The sequence below is a fragment of the Hakea prostrata genome, chromosome 7 (genome assembly GCF_041222555.1).
Source record: "Hakea prostrata isolate BN-2017 chromosome 7, UWA_Hpros_2, whole genome shotgun sequence".
NCBI lineage: Eukaryota > Viridiplantae > Streptophyta > Magnoliopsida > Proteales > Proteaceae > Hakea > Hakea prostrata.
Window position 1 is genome coordinate 55456587 of NC_142606.1, and position 19514 is coordinate 55476100.

Sequence of the window (19514 nt, forward strand, 5' to 3'; positions counted from 1 at the left end):
TCATATTTATTCTCATACCCCGTAGATTTCAATTCTGACCGTCGGATCTAAAGAAACACTCGCCTCCAGCGAACAAATTTCAGTTTAAAGTCGGAAATGCAGGGGCTAATTTTGAAAATTCATAAACTTGATATCATTTAAGGTAAAAAGCAAAATTATATTTACTGACCTAATGCGGTCTGGTCCATCATCGAACCGCCAAACGACCAGTTAATTTACAGAAGCCGGTTCTGTTCTCTTCTCCGATAGCAGATCGCTTCCTTTCTGAAGAAGACAAGAACCCACTAAGCAGAGGCTCAGATTTTCATCAAATCGGTTAATTCGATGTAAAATATTACTCAAATCACATACAGGAAGATTATACAAATCGTTCTTCTGTATCGATAATGGTATTGATCCTCTTCTTTTCCTCTTTCTATTGTTTCGTCTCTTTTCTCTCTTTAGCGTTAAAGATAAATATAAGCCCTTTCAGAATTTGATGTTGTTGTTTGCCTGTTTCAGTTCTCCATTGCGGCCATCAATGACACTGATTCCAAAAATCAATGGGAGCCTTTGGCTCCCACCAAGGAAGCTCAGGTAAGTCCATTTTATCTTTTACTGTTCTTATTATTTGCTTTTGTTTCGTAGAATCCTCTGTTAAGTAGAGGCAACTCGAGATAAGTGCTTGCTAGGGATTTCGAGCTTTTTAAGTAAGTTTACAATTTACATGTGGGTTTTATGGAGTGTTAGGTTTTTTTGTCCAAAACAAATTTACATGATCCTGTTGCTATGTACGGGTTCTAATTAACCAATGAAGCGGATACTATTTTGATTAAGAAAATTACATTAAACAATATGATATTCTTGTCAAAAATGACATTAAAAATCATGTTAGAGTGATATGCAGTTGTTCCAAACTTGATCATTCACCACGACCTTTACATAATCCTTATCATGTGCTTCTGCAAGTTGCACATGTAACTGTTAGTAGTGGCCAACTGTTGAAACCCAGTTAATCTTTTTGACCCTATTAAGGTGAAATTTTATGGCATCAGTTGCTTAATCTTCCCAGTCCTGTTGATATTTGTTAAACTTACCTGTCTGATTCTTGAATATTATCTAGAATAAAATGAGGGTTAAGCCATGTTGAACCAGTACTTATTTTGCCATGGTATTTATTGCATTGCTTTTAGAATCAAGGCTGTGAATATTGTCTTAAAAGACCTGTTTCAAGGATGCAGCAAGACTAGGTTAGCCTTTGATTTGCTTTGATTTGCAATTGTTGAAGAATGTTTGTTGATTTTCTTTTCTCTGAAAATTGGTAGACTTGGGCTACTTTTAATTTCAGGATGATGATGACAATTTGGCTTATGTACTCTTTATTACATGGCTGTGGACACAGAACCAGCCTAATATTTTACAATGTTTGGTGCCTCAGGGGCTGATCAACGGTTATAGTTTTCATTTTGGATGTATTTGGATCAATGTTTTTCTTCAAGAAATTGTTAGATTATCTTTGATTCTTTCCCAAGGGCTGGGGCCTTGGTGCAACGGTCAGTGGACCACAGTTGTAGCCCCTAGGTCGAGTTTCTGGAACAATCTCACAGCAAAAATTGCTGGGGGTTAGACTGTGTAGGAAAATTGCCCCCCCCCCCCCCCGGCTGACTCTGCTTATGCTGAAGCCTTTTGCACCGGGTTTGCCCTTTATCTTTGACTCTTCCCCCTTTAAATAAATATTCATATCTTCATATTCTAGATGTTTTCTGATAATGGTGCCAATAGGAGATTTTTACCATCTTATTGGGGAGGCTTGGCATCTTGCTTCTCTATATAATCCCTTGTTTTTCCTGCATAGGTCTACCAAAAGTACTGCTAATCGGAGAACTAGATGATTAAGTACTACTGGACTGTTTTTTGTATCATGCTCCCGCATGGAGAAGCGATATAATTCAGATTGAAGGAATTAGAAGAGCTAAGGACAGACCTAAGATAACCTTAAGAGAAGTGGTGAGAATGATGTGCATAGCTTGGGCCTGGTATCTAACATGGCCTCAAACAAAGTTGATTGGAAGGCAAGGATCCACGTAGTTGACCCCATTTAGTTGGGACAAGGCTTGATGATTATGTTCCTTGATTTTAATCAATTATACTCATGCACTGGCTGCCAATCCTCTTCCCTTTTTTTTTTTTTAAAGGGGGGGTGTTTGGCTAGCTAGATCCAGAAGCTAAAGAACATTTTTTGGCCAATTATTTTGTTTTTGTCATCTTCTCCCATTCTTTCACCCTTTATATTCGATTCTTTCCCCTTTAAATATTGATATTTCAAAATTCTAGCTGTCTTCTGATATTTGTGCCTATAGGAGATTTTCACCATTTTATTGGGGAGGCTTGTTATCTTGCTTTCCCATAGTCTCTTGTTTATTCTGCGTAGATCACCAAAATTATTGCTAATTGGAGAACCGGATGAAAGTAATAGTAGCCTGTGTTTTGTACCACGTACTGTTCCTTGATTTTAATCTGCTCTACCTATGCACTGGCTGCCGATCCTGCTAGCTGGATGTAAAAGCTAAAGGACATTCTTTGGCCAATTATTTTGTTTTTGTTATCTTTTCCTTTCCTGGATGGTGATGTTTTCCCCACTTCCCATTTGCTTTATGTACCCTTCAATTCTTAAGAAATCTTTCCATTATGAGAGATTTTCAATTATATGTTTCATACAAGTTAAGTATGTTTACAGGAATTTCATCTTTCTAAAACATACCATGAAGGACTTCTCAAGTTGCAAGCCAAAGAATATGCGAAAGCTCGTGAACTTTTAGAGTCTGTCCTGAAAGATCCCCTGATTTCAAGTGCTGAGGTAATTCTAGCTCCAAAGTGTACTTTTACTATCTCCAGTTGTATGGTAAATGATGTTTGTCTATATTTCTTTTTTAGGCAGATAGTGGTGCTAGTGATGGCCATCTACTGCAGCTCAGGTTTGGAGTTTGAAACACTGACTCTAAGTGAAATTTTGAACATTTTTTCTTTCCTGTTGCATTTCCTACCTTTTTTCTGTTCCTTCTTATTCTCCTTTTTAACTTGTAATGGATATTGTCCCTTACATCATTACTCATTGAATGATTTTATAATACTTGCGTAGATTGCTATTGTGCTTTATATATTTTAGAATGTTCATATTCTGCATTATCTGGATATCAATTGTATTAAGTGTCAAGATTTCAACCAGGATTGGGAAAAGAATTTGGCCGAAATTTGTAAACTTGGCTGCAAACCCGTTGTAGGATTTCAAGGTCTAAATGCCCCAAAACTCTTGGAACTTCTATTTTAGTTCCTCTTTCGTGTAGCTGGTAGTTACAGTCAAAGCTACTATTGCTGTAAGTGCACCACCCTGGACTCCAAACTCATTTGGAAATGCAGATGAACGTGAACCTGTCCAGATTGGGTCTTTGGGTAGTAGGAAATTTTAGGATAATTATTGACTTGCATTTTTGGGATTAACATGCAGTATTTTATTTTTATAGCTCAAGGAGGGGGGTGCCTAATGGGATTTATATTACTAACTTTTTGTAGTTCCCAAATTCTAGTAGGTTTCCTTTTCATGTTGGGTTTATTTTGTTTTAACACGTGCAACCGTACAAATAGAATTCAGAATAGAGAATGGAAGGAGTAGTAGTTTGTGAAGTGCCTGCATGTTTAGGTGTTTGTGAGAACATCTACTCCCTCCCATTCCAATTCTGACACCCCTCTCAGCCAAGAGTCAAGGTTTCCGTTGTTTTTACTTGGCCAAAACCGAAATATCCAGGTTTCAACTAAAATTGGTACTTCTTCTTCTTCTCCTTCTTTTTTCTTTCTTTTTTCTTTTTTCTTCTTTTTTTTTTTTTTTTTTTTTTTTCTTTTTTTTTTTTCTTTCTTTTTCTTTCTTTCTTTTTTTCCTTTTTTTTTTCCTTTTTTTTTTTTTTCAACCCTAGGTTTCGAGCCCTTATATGACCTCCATTCCATCTGGTTTCTTGCCTCCTACATATTTAAAGCACAATAAACACATTCAAACTAGTATTTTGCCTCAAAAAAACTGAAAAAGTTTTAATTAAGTACACTAACAAATGACTGGTTCCATGAAATACAAATTGCATTGCATACAGGCATAGAATCCATCAACATACACGAATTGTTTGATAAAATGGTTACTTATTGTTAAGACCCTGCTTAACTCCGACACCAAACACGATAGAGTACAACACACTTATAGAAGATTGGAGATCTGCTCAGGAGAATTTACCTGTGCATTCAATTACAGCAGCCCTCCACTGAATTTGTAGCAGCAAAAACCTCTATCCTTCTCTTCCTTACTTCTATCCCCAAAGCTAAGCTCTCTTTAACTTTACTCACAAATCCTCCCCCTTTTTTCTCCTCCCGATTCTTATTCCAAACAAAACCTAACTAACTTCCACTTTACACATTGGCCATATTGTTGTTCCTTTCCACATAGGCCTAGGTGATTCAGCCCTCTCCGTGTTCATGTGTAGTTTGGGGATGATCCCCCGTGGCCCCTTTGTTTCTTACATGTATACACCATCGACACTAAGGGCTTATCGATGCTTTCCTGCATCAGTTTCACCTTGTCCTCAAGGTGGAATTCGGGAAACTGTTGATGCCCTTCAGCAAAGATCTCCAAAGTGTGTTCTCACAAGGAGTTAAGTCTTTCCACTTGATTAACACCAAGGTTTAAAGTATCGCGTATTGGTAATGTATCGGTCGGGTGATTTTAAAGGACGTTTTGTTTCGTATCGTATCGTGTCGTTCCACATATATGTATTGATAAGTGCATAATTGAATGGAAATGATAAAAATACATAAGGAAATAGTCTAATTCAAGCAAAAAACAATAGACATAGCTAATAAATAATAACTTATTAACTTTATCATGCAACTATTACTTATACATGCGTACTCCATTACCACCAAGAAGACATAGCTAATAAATCTCTGACCTTCCATAAACCAAGTATGAGGGCATTGTAATTGTCAATATCTGGCCTAAAATCATTGTCTTCCATTACTGTAAAAATCCCCATAGCTTCAGCAAGCATGCCCTTCGTACACAGACTTCTGATCAAGGGTGAATTGCTATAAGAATCAGGAGTAAATCCATCCTTTGTCATCTCATATAAGAGCTGGAATGCTGCCATAGTGTTTCCCTTCATACACAAGCCGGAATGCTGGATATGACGTTCCTATAGTGGAAGAGTTTGCTTTGTTGCCCAAGTGTTGGATAATAGAGAATGCTTCATGTATCATCCCTTCATTGCAGAGGACAGCAAGAGCATTATATGTTCCCCCATTAGGATGGCAGTGTCGACACATCATTTGTTCTATAAGATTGATAATAAGAAGACATACCTACCCCAAAACATACCCTCTCCACCCATCTTCTACATTTTCCAAAACAAACCAAACACCCCTACCCCTTCTAATGGAGTAATGGAAAATGAAAACATTTAACCACAGGTTTAAAACCCAAGAACTGTATGATTCTGAAATTTGACCAAATGATGTCAAATTTCAAAAATAAAAATAAAAAAAATGAAAATTACTGAACCAAACCAGGTGGTTTCATAAGAAATTGCATAAAATCTATACTATATTCCCGACTCAAACTGAGCATTTACATCTATATAACCATATTGGACTTTGCTTACATTTATATTTTTAGTCATATTGGCTAACATTTTACCCCCAAAAAAGAAAAAATCGGCTGACATAGTTTTAAACTCAAACTAGGATTCAGAATTTGAAACAAGATCCAACGTAGACTTTGATACTAAAAAGGAAAGGCTTAACCCAATCCTAACTATTAGGTTAACTAAACTGACTAGGAAATTGAAATGATAAAAAAAAGATAGGACTCTGACTAAACTAATGAAATAAATCCTATTTGCTTATTTCTACCCTTATTTTAGGCCCATCAGATTGGTCAATTACAAAGTAACCCATGCAATCAAAGGTTAAAGACAGTTGATATGATCCTAGACTATTCCTAAGGAAAGAAGCTGAGTTAGGTGATGATACTGCATCACTTATATTATTGGTGGCCAGTGACCTCTTGATGACACTACCTATTTGACCTCAGACTGGAAGAAGACCAATAATAAAAAGACAGGTTTGGTAATGAAACCCACAGAGGAACATAAGTTAATTCAATCCTCTCCAGCATCCCCTCTGGGCTTCAAAGCCAACAATGAAGGATCTCTTCCGAACAAACCATGACCTCCCTCTGGAACCTTCATGCAATCAGCCTCCAGGTGGTTTTTGAAAACAAAAAGGCCACTCTGCAAAAGCTGGGCACTCACATGGCTCAAAAATCTTCCGTTGTTTCAGCAGCACTTCCTTTTCATAGAGAAAATTTGGCTGACAACCAGTGAGATGCCCCATTAGAGTACTCCTTGTGATAGGAGCAGACTCACAGTTTGCACCAATCATTCCCCCCTGTTGGTTAGCTGGATGTACTCCAAGCACATCCTCTCCTGTGATGAATCTGCAGAAGCAACCAGTGTATTCCAAGGGACCCCTCTCTTTGAACCAACAGCAGCAACAGTCCCTTTATGTCCCTCAGTAGGCACTCGAGTCCCCACTCTCACTCCCAAACTCCAGACCATCTCCCTCTATTATAATGCCGAAAGGATCAGAGGCAAGCCACTGGCCATCAGCAGCAAACACCCAACTCTTGAACTCCTCAAGAATTTTTCAATCATTTGAAGACATATACGTTGCCCCATTGGAATCTTATTAGAAGGATTAGGATTTCCAATGGTTATCAAGAATCTATTTGATCAAGTGGTATCGACAAAGTGAAGCAATGACTCCTGGGATAAACAAATGGCTCAAGTACATTGATGTTTGGACTTTGGTGTTCCAAACTCATCTAAAAGAACCTTCATTCAATGCTAGAACCTTAAGGTGAGGTTAACATCAAGAAGGTTCCAACAGCTAGTGATGAAAGGGAAGAAACAGTACAGTTGGATGGTTGTATTTCAAACTGTGTCATTGAGGTAGTTTAATTGTAAATGTCTTATCTGTTAAGGACTTCTTCCCCCCCCCCCCCCTTCTTTAAATAATCAAGTCTCTCAGGTCCTTGACGTGAACTCAAGCAAAATGCTGAGCATCTCCTTTTTAAAATGCCAATTATTTTCCACTAGTAGTATAGTTTACTTTTCCTTTACTTTTCCCTTAGGTTATTTTCTCAGATAATATGACAAGAAACACACAGATTTTATTCTTTTGGGAGTATGTATAATAAATTTATTCTTCTACAGGTTTCTGGCACTGAAGAATCTTGCAAATGTCTTTGTTCAACATGGTCCTATGCATTATGAGAATGCTTTGCATTGCTATCTTCAAGCTGTAGAGATCGATAACAAAGATTCGGTTGTATGGAACCAACTAGCAACATTGTCTTGTTCAATGGGAGTATTGAATATCTCACGTTGGGCATTCGAGCAAGGGCTTTCTTGTAGCCCTAATAATTGTAAGGGTCACATTTTCAGCTATTTTTTCACTTATTGATCCCTAGATAATGTTTGTCTGTGTAATCATGGTTGATTCTGTTTCTTTGCCAGTGCCCCTCTTAGATCTTCTTTATCATCCAAAGATTTGTCTCACATATCATAAGTTCTCCATTTCTTTTATTTTGGACAATGATGCAGGGAATTGCATGGAGAAGCTCTTGGAAGTACTAATTGCCATTGGTGATGAGGTTGCTTGTCTTTCTGTCGCAGAGTTGATTCTGAGGCACTGGCCATCACATTCTCGTGCTTTGCATGTAAAAACTACTATTGAGAAGTCAGAGTCGGTTCCATTTGCACCAAGAGGTATAGATAAACTTGAACCAAAGCATATCCGGTTAAAGTTCCCTGGCAAGAGAAAAGCAACAGACGATTTAAGTGAGGGGTTGACATTGAAAAGGCGTAATCAGAGCATAGAGCTGCACCTCACAGAAGCATCTTGGGGAGCTCTTGCGGATGCAATCCTCGAAACTCTGCGTCCAATAGATGGGAGTGTTTCTGAGCATGGAGTTGGACCCAGTCAAGATGATATAGTAAATAATAAGCTTGCATGTGCTCATACTAGGGTCCCTGTGACCATTATAGATGCAAAAGTAAGCAATGAAAGACCCCCTCAGAAATCAGAGAGCAGATGCTATGGAGAAAAGGTTGACAGATGTGGAGATATTAGATTGATTATAAATTTGCCTTCTGTATCTGGAACAATAATAGGATCATCTGGTGGGAAAGGACCTGCTGGTGTCCAATCTAGTGAAAGTGGATCCATTGGTTTTCATAATTGTGAAAAAGCAACCAAAGGAAAGGAAGCCAGTATCTATGAAGAACATCCTCAGGAAAGGCGAAGTTCGCGTCTTGAAAGGCTAAGGAGTCGCAAACCAGGGAAAGAAGAGTTAGACTTTGCTACGAGGAAGGATCTGGCTAAAGAAGTTATTCAGTTTCTAGAACCTTTTATTGTTGGCAGGCCAGCAACAAATGTTTCTGATCATGCTTCAAGCTGTACTATTCCTTGTCCTGATATTGCTGCTAACACCTTAGATAGTGAATCCATTGATGTTGCAAGATTTGTAATGGAGACTTCAAACAATTATGGTACTTTCCATGTGGGTCACTTGCTTTTAGAAGAGGTTGCACATAAATGTCTTCCATGTCAGGAAGCCTTCATCAAATTTCTGGAGTTGGAGAAGTTGACAAGACACTGTGGGAAGGATAGGACTCCTGAATGTAGCCTCTTCCTTGCTGAGCTGTACTATGACCTTGGATCATGTTCCACAAATGAGCCCAACCAGCAGGATTTTGTGACCGAGGCGTCCTACCATCTTTGTAAAGTCATTGAGTTGGTAGCATTGGATTTTCCCTTGCTCATGAGTCACTTTCATGTACTTAACTCTGACAACAATTCAAGAATAACCGCCAGCATGGATGTTCTCAACGAATGCGTGGCTGAGAACAAATCTTCAACTAACAATTGTCGAGATAGTGGGATATGCTCTGCAGATGAATCTCCACATTTGGAGAATGCAATATCAACAAATAAAAGCTCCTTTTGGGTCCGGTTTTTCTGGTTGAGTGGCCACCTGTCAATTTTTTATGGTGAAAAAGCCAAAGCTCTTAAAGAATTCTGTATTGCCTCCTCACTTTTGAGAAATAGCGAGAGTAAAAATAATATAGGTGTTATTCCTTTGCCACATTGCAAACTTCTTAGAGCATTGACGGTAGAAAGAATTCAGCATGAAATCAATTTGTTTGAAGTTGATGTCTTACTTACAAACACTATTGATAAGATGATTGAGAAGGAAATGTATTTCGAGTGTGCAAACTTGCTTTCTCCCCTTCTCCTCTCCTCTAAAGATGTTTACCTTGACTTATTACCTGGTGCCTATACAGAAGGTGAAGGGGTTACACCAGTTGAGCTGCGGGCACTAGATACTTTGATCTCACTGTCTGAAAAGGCAAAACCAATGGATGTTGAAGTATATTTAAACTGTCACCGCAGGAAGCTACAGATACTAACAGTTGCTGCTGGTATGGCAGAATTTTCTACTTTAGACAAGTCCTTCCATAAGAAATTGTTGCCAAAAACACTTTCTGCTTCTGAACTGGATTCACTGGATAGCATGGGCAAGCACTGGAGTAATTTGATCGCAGAGGAGGTTAAGGCAATCTCTCGTAGTGCTTCATTAGTGAAGACTTTAATTGATCAGTCTGCCTCTTCTGTAAGTTCAACATTGTTCCCCATTTGATGTTTCTAGTCCATGGTATTTCTATTGAAATTACAAATATTGGTGAGTTAAGGGCCACTATCCATGGAGGTGGTGGTGATGGTTATTCTATTATGCCGATAGTTGCTATTTGCATGGGTAGCTCAACCTCTTAAACATAGATCATCCAACTCTAATCAATACATTGTCAACCTCAAACCAGGGAAGAACCACTGAGAGATCAATTGCAGCTAGGAACAACACAATAAGAAGACCAAATTGAATATAATTGAAGCTTTATTTACTTTTATTCTTAATATTATTATTTTTATTTGTTGGTTTACAAATGAAAGAAGAAACTTAAAAGGATAATAATAAGAACAAGAAGGTGATATAGAAAGAGGAAAGGGGTGGGGTGTGGATGGGTCGGCTCTCTCAGCCCATGATTTTCCCACCCATGGTCTCTTCACTGTAGCTGCATCTCACAGCTTCAACCATAGCACTTTTCTCTTCAATCTGTGCCCTGTGTTTAAACCTATACCCATTATTTGTAGTAGCTAGCAAGTCCTAATTCAATTAAGAAAATAAATCTACGAAAGGACCTGCTAATTCATAGAATTTCTAAAATAGGTCCTTGTATAAAATCTAGCTGCCATACATGAATAATGAGAACAATATATTAGAGAAAAATAAAAATATTAGAAGGCTGAAAATAGAAACTTAAGCCTACTTTATAGTTTATACATATGAAAATAGAAACCTAACTTGGGGAGCATTAGGATTAATGCTTTCTACTCTTGATGAATGCAAAGCTTCCCCCCCCCCCCCCCCTTTTTTTTAATCTCTGTACAATGCAAATATTAAACAGTCAGTACCCTAACAGTGTTTGGTCTTTTTTTCTTAAGATTTCAGCATACATTGCTTAACAATGTATGTAAGCAAGCCACAGTGGTCAAATAGCTCAATGCCTTATCTGTTGATGGTTGTATATTCAAGTTATTAGTCTTGAACACATTACCAAAATCTATGAGGCAAACAAAGGAGAGCTTCAGACGGAGCCCCAGACAAAGCTGCTGGTTCCTTCATTGCCCACCGACCTTATCCATGCTATCTTTCATCTAATAGCCCTAAGCGAGAAGGACATTTTACCTTATATAGCCCATTCTCCTATATACTACCCCCATTGGTTGGTTCACTCAAATAGCTCAATGCCTGATCTGTTGATGGTTTTATGGTCAAGTTATTAGTGTTGAACATATCAATCCAGTCGGACTCTTATCATTTGGTAGACATCTGAATGTGGAGTTATTCCGATATCCTATTCAGCTAACACGCTAGGGATTTCTTCTTTGACCACTTTGGTTCTTATTCTGATTTGATGTGGTTACCCTATTTCCCTAGTGATTTTGGTGTATCCCTGTCCTGTTTGGGGGTTTGTTTTGTAGTCCCAGATACCTGATATCAGGTTACTTTTGGTTCATGATGTTCTACATGGGTTACTTAAAGAACATCTCAGCATCTTTGGTGAAGTAACAGGAAGATTCACTTGCATAAATGGGTTCTACTATATGAGTTCATATCATGTTTTATCTGCTCCCATCTTTTTGTTTAGTCTTCTAGTGTACTATTTTTTGTTCTCTGAGTTTTGATACTTTCTGGATGGTTTCAACCTTAAATGGCAGCGACTCAGTATGTCTACACAAATTTGATACATATTTATGTCTATTTTGCATGGCGCTTTCTGCTTGTAGGACAGTTTTCAGGATCCTGTGAGCTGTATTGGTGATATTCAGTCTCTGCTCCTTACAGTTATGTGTAATATTGCGGGCCTGTTTCTAAGCAAGAAGTCTTCTGGGTCTGGAACTGCAGAGCAAACAGAAGTAAATGAAAGTCATTGCTTTGTGGATGCAGCCATTGCATTCTTCAAACTACAACATCTCAACCAAACCGTACCTGTCAAAAGTCAAGTGCGAACTCCATTCACATTTTCTCATTCTGAATTAGGGGAAAACAAAATCTTAAGTTTCACTGTAAAATCATTATATTGGGTTTCTCTTATCAAGGCTGTGATCATTTTTTCTTTCCTACCTAGGTTGAATTAATTGTGGCAATACATGACTTACTTGCTGAGTATGGGCTTTGTTGTGCTGGCAAAGACAGTGAAGGGGAAGAAGGAACATTTCTTAAGCTTGCAATAAAACACCTCCTGACCTTACATATGAAGTTGAAATCTAGTTCTCATTTTTCAAATGGAGTACTGGAAGCAACTCAATCTGATGAACTACATTCCCATAGTAGCCCTGTGAAAAAATCTGAAAGTGAATTGAAGTTGAATATTTCTCCAGATCTGGAAACTGGTTTTTCTGAGAAAGATGAGGTCTGTGCTGTGGAGAAGGATGTTCTGGAGGAAGAGGCTCATCACAACTCTACACATAAATATCTAGACAAGGACAATGAAGGAATAGAATGTGGTAAGCATGAAACTGATGGAAAGCCACATCATCTTAGCGTGGAAAAAGTTAGAGATCAGCTTTCTGATTGCTGTCATCTTGTGGATGCTGAGAGAAAGAAGGTTGAGTTGGGGATTGATAATGCTTTGGATCAGAGCTTTTTCTGCTTGTATGGTTTACATCTTAGGTCTCCAGATTCAACCAGCGAGGATGATCTAGAAATACACAAAAATACTAGTCGTGGAGACTATCAGACCAAGGAGCAGTGTGCTGACGTTTTTCAGTATATACTACCTTATGCAAAGGCTTCATCTGTGAGTAATTGTTTGATTCTATTTATTTCTAGGGAGGTTGCCCTCTACACCAGCATGCTGTTTCCCAGCAACCCATGGGTGCACCATGTATGGGCAGATAACGTAATCTGCATGGTGGTGTCATGCAGTGTCTCTTATATTTATTCTTTTATTGAATTCAAAGAAGCATGCTGTTGAATACATCTTAGAATATTTTCCTTCCCATTTGTAACCACAATTTGCCTTTGGTTGCAGAGAGCTGGCTTGGTGAAACTTCGAAGAGTACTAAGGGCTATACGTAAACATTTCCCACAACCGCCTGATGACGTGTTGGCTGAGAATTCAATAGATAATTTGTTAGATAGTCCCGATTTATGCGAAGATAAGCTCTCTGAAGAGATTGAATCTGATGGTTTTATAGAGTACATAATGAATATAATATTTCCTAAAGGAAGAAGCACCAAACAGTTTAAACCATTTCTGGCAGGAAGGTATGGCATAAACATGGTCCTTTTACTTTGGTTTAGTCAACTCCCCCCCCCCCCACCACCAAAAAAAAAAAAAAAAAAAAGAGAGGCTCATTAAAAGCCTGAACTCCTTTTTGATTTCTGCTGGATGATGTCCTATCGTACTGATGTGCAGTTCTGAGCCCCATTTGGAGGTCTATAGCAACTTGTTTTATCTTCTAGCCCAGGCTGAGGAAATGAGTGCAACTGATAAATGGCCTGGTTTTGTGCTAACCAAAGAAGGGGAGGAGTTTGTGGAGCAGAATGCAAACCTCTTCAAATATGATTTATTGTACAATCCATTACGCTTTGATAGCTGGCAGCGGCTTGCAAATATCTATGATGAAGTAAGATGTATTACCTGTCATTAAAATTTTCCTATGCTCTAGAAAATCAAAATTGTAGAATCAGATTCTTTTCACTAGTCATTCTTCCAAATTATTAATTAAAAAATAATGATAGCAATGTGTAATAACAAAAACATAACAACAATAACATCTCTTGTACCATCTAAGCAGGAGGTGGACTTGTTGCTGAATGATGGCAGTAAGCACATAAACGTTGTTGGATGGAGAAAAAATGATACTCTTCCTCGAAGAGTTGAGACCAGTAGGAGGAGAAGTAGACGGTGTTTATTAATGAGTTTGGCTCTAGCAAAGACACCAGTCCAGCAGGTTAGTTCTATGTATGGAACTGTATTTCATTTCCAGAGTAAGTTTTGCATGTCCACTGGTATATTCCTTTGCTATGATCATAATTCAAATATTTTAGCATTTTGATGAAATTTGTTTGATTCCAGAGTGAGATACATGAATTATTGGCACTGGTTTACTATGACGGCATTCAGAATGTTGTGCCATTTTATGATCAACGATCTGTAGGACCCACAAAAGATGCAGTATGGATGATGTTTTGTCAAAATGCAATGAAACATTTTGAGAAGGCTTTTGCTCACAAGTATGTCCTCTTCTCTCATCTGATTTCAATTACATCCATAGACTACAGACAATTAAGTTGACAAACAAAATTTTAATCCTTTCTGATTTACAGGCCAGAATGGTCACATGCATTCTATTTAGGCAAACTCTCTGAAAAGCTAGGATATTCATATGAGAAAACATTTTCGTATTATGCCAAGGCCATCAGTTTGAATCCATCAGCAGTAGATCCTGTCTACAGGATGCATGCTTCACGGTTGAAGTTACTTTCTTCATGTTCAAAACAGAATCTGGAAGCTCTCCAGGTTATATCTGTAAACATAAATTTCCATTTATATCTTATCAGCTTTCTGATGTCTTGTTTCTTAAAATTTTCAGCGAACCCTTTCAAAAGTTCACAATAACCTGATATCTGTTCAGACATCTGACTCATGTTTACCTTATGTTTCAGTTGTTCTTGGCAAATCTGGGAAATTGTTAGTTATTTGTTATTTGGCTTTTGGTCAAGTCTTTGGTCATGTTGTTGATAGGTGGCATTTTTTTTTCCTATGTTCATTTCAGGTTATTACATTATATTGCTTCAGTCCATCAACAAGGGAGACAGTTATGAAGATTGTTGGTCAGACAAATCCCGATACTTCGGAGTTACCTGTGGATGCCAAGGATGGGAATAATCTTGTCATTTCTGAGAGAAATCATGTTGAATCTCATCATTTAGAAGACGCTTGGCACTTGCTCTATAATGATTGCCTTTCTGCACTTGAAATCTGTGTGGAAGGAGATCTGAAACACTTCCATAAGGCAAGATACATGCTTGCTCAAGGACTATACAGCAGGGGTGAGAAAGGTGATCTGGAGAGAGCAAAGGATGAACTCTCATTTTGCTTCAAGTCATCAAGGTCTTCCTTCACGATTAATATGTGGGAGATTGATGGCATGGTAAAAAAGGGCAGGTATAGATGCTTTCCTCATTTTTCACTTTTTCTTTTTTTTTCTTTGATGGTAGAGACTTATCCATCTTGGTTGGTATTAAAGTGGAGTTACATATTTACTATGTGGCTTTTTAACATTCATTTCTGGTGAAGTAGTTCTGCCCTTGTGAATATCAAAAGCAATAAATTGCCTTGCTCCTGATTTCAGGCGTAGGACACCAGGTCTTTCTGGAAATAGAAAGGTGCTGGAAGTTAACTTACCAGAAAGCTCTCGGAAATTCATTACGTGCATTCGAAAGTACATCTTGTTGTATTTGAAACTGTTAGAGGAGACTGGTGATTTGTTTACACTTGAGCGGGCTTATGTCTCTCTTCGAGCAGATAAGAGGGTATTGTTTATTTCAATATCATGTGTATCCTAATATGCTGAAAAAAAGTTTTGAAATATTAGCAGAAGCTGAGCTGAGCATATGGTTTTAAGAAATTCACTAACTAGATCATTTTGGAATGCAGTTTTCCCTGTGCCTTGAAGACCTTGTTCCTGTTGCTCTTAGTAGGTACACCCAAGCCTTGATTGCGTCCATCCATCAAGCTGAGAGCCAAGCCTCTGCTGCTCTAAACAGCTCTTCTGAGCTTATGCTAGAGAGGTTATTCAATTTATTCATGGACCAAGGGAACTTATGGTCAGATATAAGCAGCTTACCTGAGATCAAGAACCAAGAGTTGTTTGAAAGCAGCTTCTATGGGTAAGTCATGTAAAATGTTATTGCACTTGCTATGCTTAGATGCGTTTAGCTTTTAACATGGCAGTTTATTTAATTGCAGCTACCTCCACCAATATATCAACTTATTGGAAAGGGATGTTAGGTTGGTCGTACTCGAAGGAATTAACGAGAAGATGCGGAAACGTTTTAAAAATCCTAAATTGTCAAATGGTAACTGCGCTAAAGTATGTAGGCATGCTTCTGTGGCTTTGTTTCGATCCATTGTTATTAGCTTGGCCTTGATCACGCCATTACATGGTGGAGCCGCCACGGGGGTCCAGGTTCCTAACGTGCTGGGTGGTGGTGTGGAAAATAGCCTTCAACTTTTTATTGATCTGCAAGCAAATGAACTATGGAACTCGTCATTTGAGGATGCAACCCATTTGAAGGTTCTTGAAACAAAATGGAGCCAGGTGTTGTCTGCTATTAAGAATGTTATTATTAAGCAAGCATCAGAAGAAAATGTGGAGACTGCCGTCAGCTTATTGAGATCCTCCTACAACTTTTATCGGGAGAGCTCTTGTGTAACCCTCCCATTGGCTATCAATCTATGGACAGTGCCATATCAGTTAGCTGCAGAAGCAACATTTCAACCAGATGTTAATGGGGTTGATGTTATTGATCTAAGTATCCCGCGGAAGCTTCTTCTGTGGGCATACATGTTGGTGCATGGTCGTTACTCAAACATTTTGGCTGTTGTAAAATATTGTGAAGAAATTGCAAAGGTGTGCAACCTTACACCCTTCATTAGTCCTATTAACCTTGAAACTTGTCTAATTTACGAACACTCTGGGTTTGTGGTTTTGTAACAGTCAAAGATGAAAAGGGGAACTGCAACGTCAAGCCTCTCCTCACATTCGAATATACCTAGTGCCATTACTAGTACAGGTACGTTATCATATTTCCTAGATTAATTTTCCCCCTTCAATGCTAGTCCTACTATAATCCTCCAGCCCACAATGAGTGGCCTCTTTCAAATTGTTTGTTTACCTAATGAGTTTAGGAAATTCGAATTACTGAGAAATTTACCTCATTACTGTTGACATATAAGAGAGTTACTATTTATATTTAAGGGGGTTTAATAATTTGATGGGAGGGCAACAGTGGAAAATAATTTAGTTTAATCCTTTAACTACTAAATTTTAGAGTACTTGATTGCTTTTACGATTCCTTCGTTTGTACCAGTTTGCTTTTGAATGCACTGATCCTAAAGAAAATGAAGTGCTTGCTGTAGGTGGTTCCAAGGAGAGAATTGTGCATGATGACTGTGGTGAAAGTGAAGATACCCCATCAACTACCGCACCATCTGCTTCTTTACCTGAAGGTGAGGGTGGTGAACGTTGCTCAAATATTCCTGCTTCTTATCCTCAAACCAAAAGTTCGTCTACTACTTCTCGGCAACTTCTTCCATGTTGCAACTCTGATAAAGAAATGACGGGTCCAGATGCAAATGAGGTTGGTGATACTATTCATCACTGATAAAAAGGTTGAATTTAGTTTTGCTGGTTTTGGTTTTACTCTACTCACCCATTTTTCCAGCTCCCTTAGTGTTCATAGGTTGTTGGTGTAGAATAGGTTGTCTAAACATTTATCATGTGATGTATAGATAAGTAGACAACCATGCATGTAACAATGTTGTAATGTCTAGAAACCTGAGTTGATTTTGTATAGAAAGCAATGGTTTGTGCCTTACATCTTTGTTCATATGCCGGAAACTCTTGTGGATATTTCTTCCTGAACTCGTCATGAGCAGGCATTGTTATTATCCAGTAGCTAAAGCTAGCTAACGGATACTCTAAATCGGCCACCCTCTGTGATGATGGCGTCACAGTTACTGGAACCACCCCAACCCTCGGTCACAAAACCCCACCTGATCGTAGTATTTTCTTTGAGGCTCCCTCCGGTAATCCTTGTGCACATTTGAACCAGCCTCACCATGATTTAGAACTCTATCTTAGGACCAGGCTCACCATGGCTGAAGGAAGTCTAGTGGGACATCTATTGTTACTGTGTTGGACTGTCCAGTACCATTCTCATCAACTTCTAAAGCATAAACTGAATGAACTGCAGCAATGTCTCAATTTCCTTGTTTGGGCTTTAGAATGATTAATATTTGACAATGGGAGACTACCAACCAAAGCAATTTAGATGTATTGAATAATTATTTTATAATAATGGAAATGTGGCAATTTATGAAGTGGAATGTTCATATAGTAACAGAAATTATCTGATTCTTTCCCAATGTTGTATTTTCAACCTCTTGGAACTCAGTTCTCATCTTAATATTAATTAACTGCAATTGAGGTCATGATGGAATCCAATGCTTGGAGCTAGTGATTACCTAAATGATTTATTTATCCAAGCCCCCTCCTACAGCACTTCTCTCAGTCCTCCAAGATATTTAGGACCCAGTTGAACGTTTTTCTTCATGTATGTTTTCTTTTATTCTAAAGCTACTAATGCTCAGTAAATGCTCTAGTGGGAAAAGTCTTTGTCTGTGCAATGTATGACAGTTTGGCCACATTCTAATCTCTGGCTGGTCGTAACTTATAATGCTTCTGACTTATGGTAAGGGTGTCAAAACCCAACCCGAATCATTAAAACCGGACTGAACTGGCCGGTTATAGCTCGAACCGGCATAAACCGAAGCTAAATGGGTTGTGTTTGGGCTGAACAACCTCAGCCCGCACTGGTTCGAGTTGGTCTGGGCCAGCCTGTGTGTGGCCCTCTAGCCCGAACCGGTTGACCCGAAATCAGCCGGAACCCAAACCATCCTGTTAAACTCATTATAAATAAATAAATTAAATTAAATTTATATGTAAAAGACAAGAAAACCCCTAAGTATCCATTTGTTTTCCTTAATTGTTCTACTTTAGAATATGCAAACAACAAGCCTGTCAAAGCCTTCGCCATTTGGAAGACCTATTTGGAAGATGGGCTTTGTAATTATTTAACAAGTGTATTATCATTTGAAAATCTTGTAATCCTTTATTTTGATCCAGTTTTACACGTGTCAGGATGGGGGAGGAGATTAAGCAGAGACAACTCACTAAAATTCATCAAGATGCCAATTTTTTTGTATATGAATTCTATAAATTTTACTTTTTTGTAGAAAAAAAAATTTGGTTTTGAACATTCAACACAAAAGACTTGGAGAGAATTTAATATTTAAGTGTTCACATGCTCTTGATAAATTCCACACATCTACAAAGTACTCAAAATATACCGCTAGTAAACTCGAACCAAACGATAGTAAACTCAATTTTAAACAGTTAGCCCAAACGGTTAGTCAGCTCGAACCCGAATCGAACTGGCCCAAAACCATTACTTTCTTAATGGGCCGTGTTTGGACTGAGTGTTTTTCAGTACAAAACTGGCCCAACCCAAACCGTTGACTCCCTGTTATATCTTAAACTTGGCTTCGTAATGAAATATGGTTAAAGAAAAAAGAAAAATACAATTGAAGTTATATAACTAGAAAAAACATGAAAGCTAGCAATAAATATTATGCCAAGCCATAATGTGCCATGAATCAAAGTTCCAAAGGTTATGGTGATATCTTTCCATGTGAAACAAGTCACTTCATCTTCAATTTGTGTCCAATTTGTACTAGACACATTAAAGGAGTCTCCTACCCTAATTCTTTGTCACTAGTTCATGGTGTAGTTTTATCTACGTGGTTTTTAGTTTTGTCATTGAATCTTATAGGACGTGGGAGACTTGGGATGTCACAGAATGGAATGAAGTACAGCCATCGATGTAGTTAGTCAAATTTTAACTTTGAAATTCATGATCTCAATAAAATCAACGAGACGTCAAAGGTTTCCGCTCAATCCAAAAGACAAATTCCATACGCAATATTACTTCAATAATTTTTGCTGAGAGACTGTTTTGA

At 38.2% G+C, this 19514-nt stretch overlaps 1 protein-coding gene across 1 annotated transcript; it reads left to right on the forward strand.

Annotated features, from left to right (window-relative positions):
- Nucleotides 1–205: 205 nt before the first annotated feature.
- On the forward strand, nt 206–17824 carry LOC149011421 (Tetratricopeptide repeat (TPR)-like superfamily protein). The gene is made up of 19 exons (XM_089161240.1): nt 206–389; nt 502–576; nt 2717–2836; nt 2914–2954; nt 7290–7501; nt 7680–9751; nt 11488–11703; nt 11829–12500; nt 12735–12970; nt 13122–13332; nt 13504–13659; nt 13785–13942; nt 14036–14228; nt 14485–14876; nt 15064–15244; nt 15369–15601; nt 15681–16344; nt 16432–16507; nt 16854–17824. Exons 1-19 carry the CDS (start codon nt 387–389, stop codon nt 17096–17098), a joined length of 6156 nt encoding a protein of 2051 aa, XP_089017366.1. The 5' UTR covers nt 206–386; the 3' UTR covers nt 17099–17824.
- Nucleotides 17825–19514: the final 1690 nt, after the last annotated feature.

Bases quoted from the DNA above. Each gene is read 5' to 3' on its own strand.
- LOC149011421 (XM_089161240.1), top strand. The intron at 12,971-13,121 runs GTATGGCATAAA...ACTGATGTGCAG, and splicing joins AAACCATTTCTGGCAGGAAG to TTCTGAGCCCCATTTGGAGG. The intron at 15,245-15,368 runs GTATTGTTTATT...TTTGGAATGCAG, and splicing joins CTCTTCGAGCAGATAAGAGG to TTTTCCCTGTGCCTTGAAGA.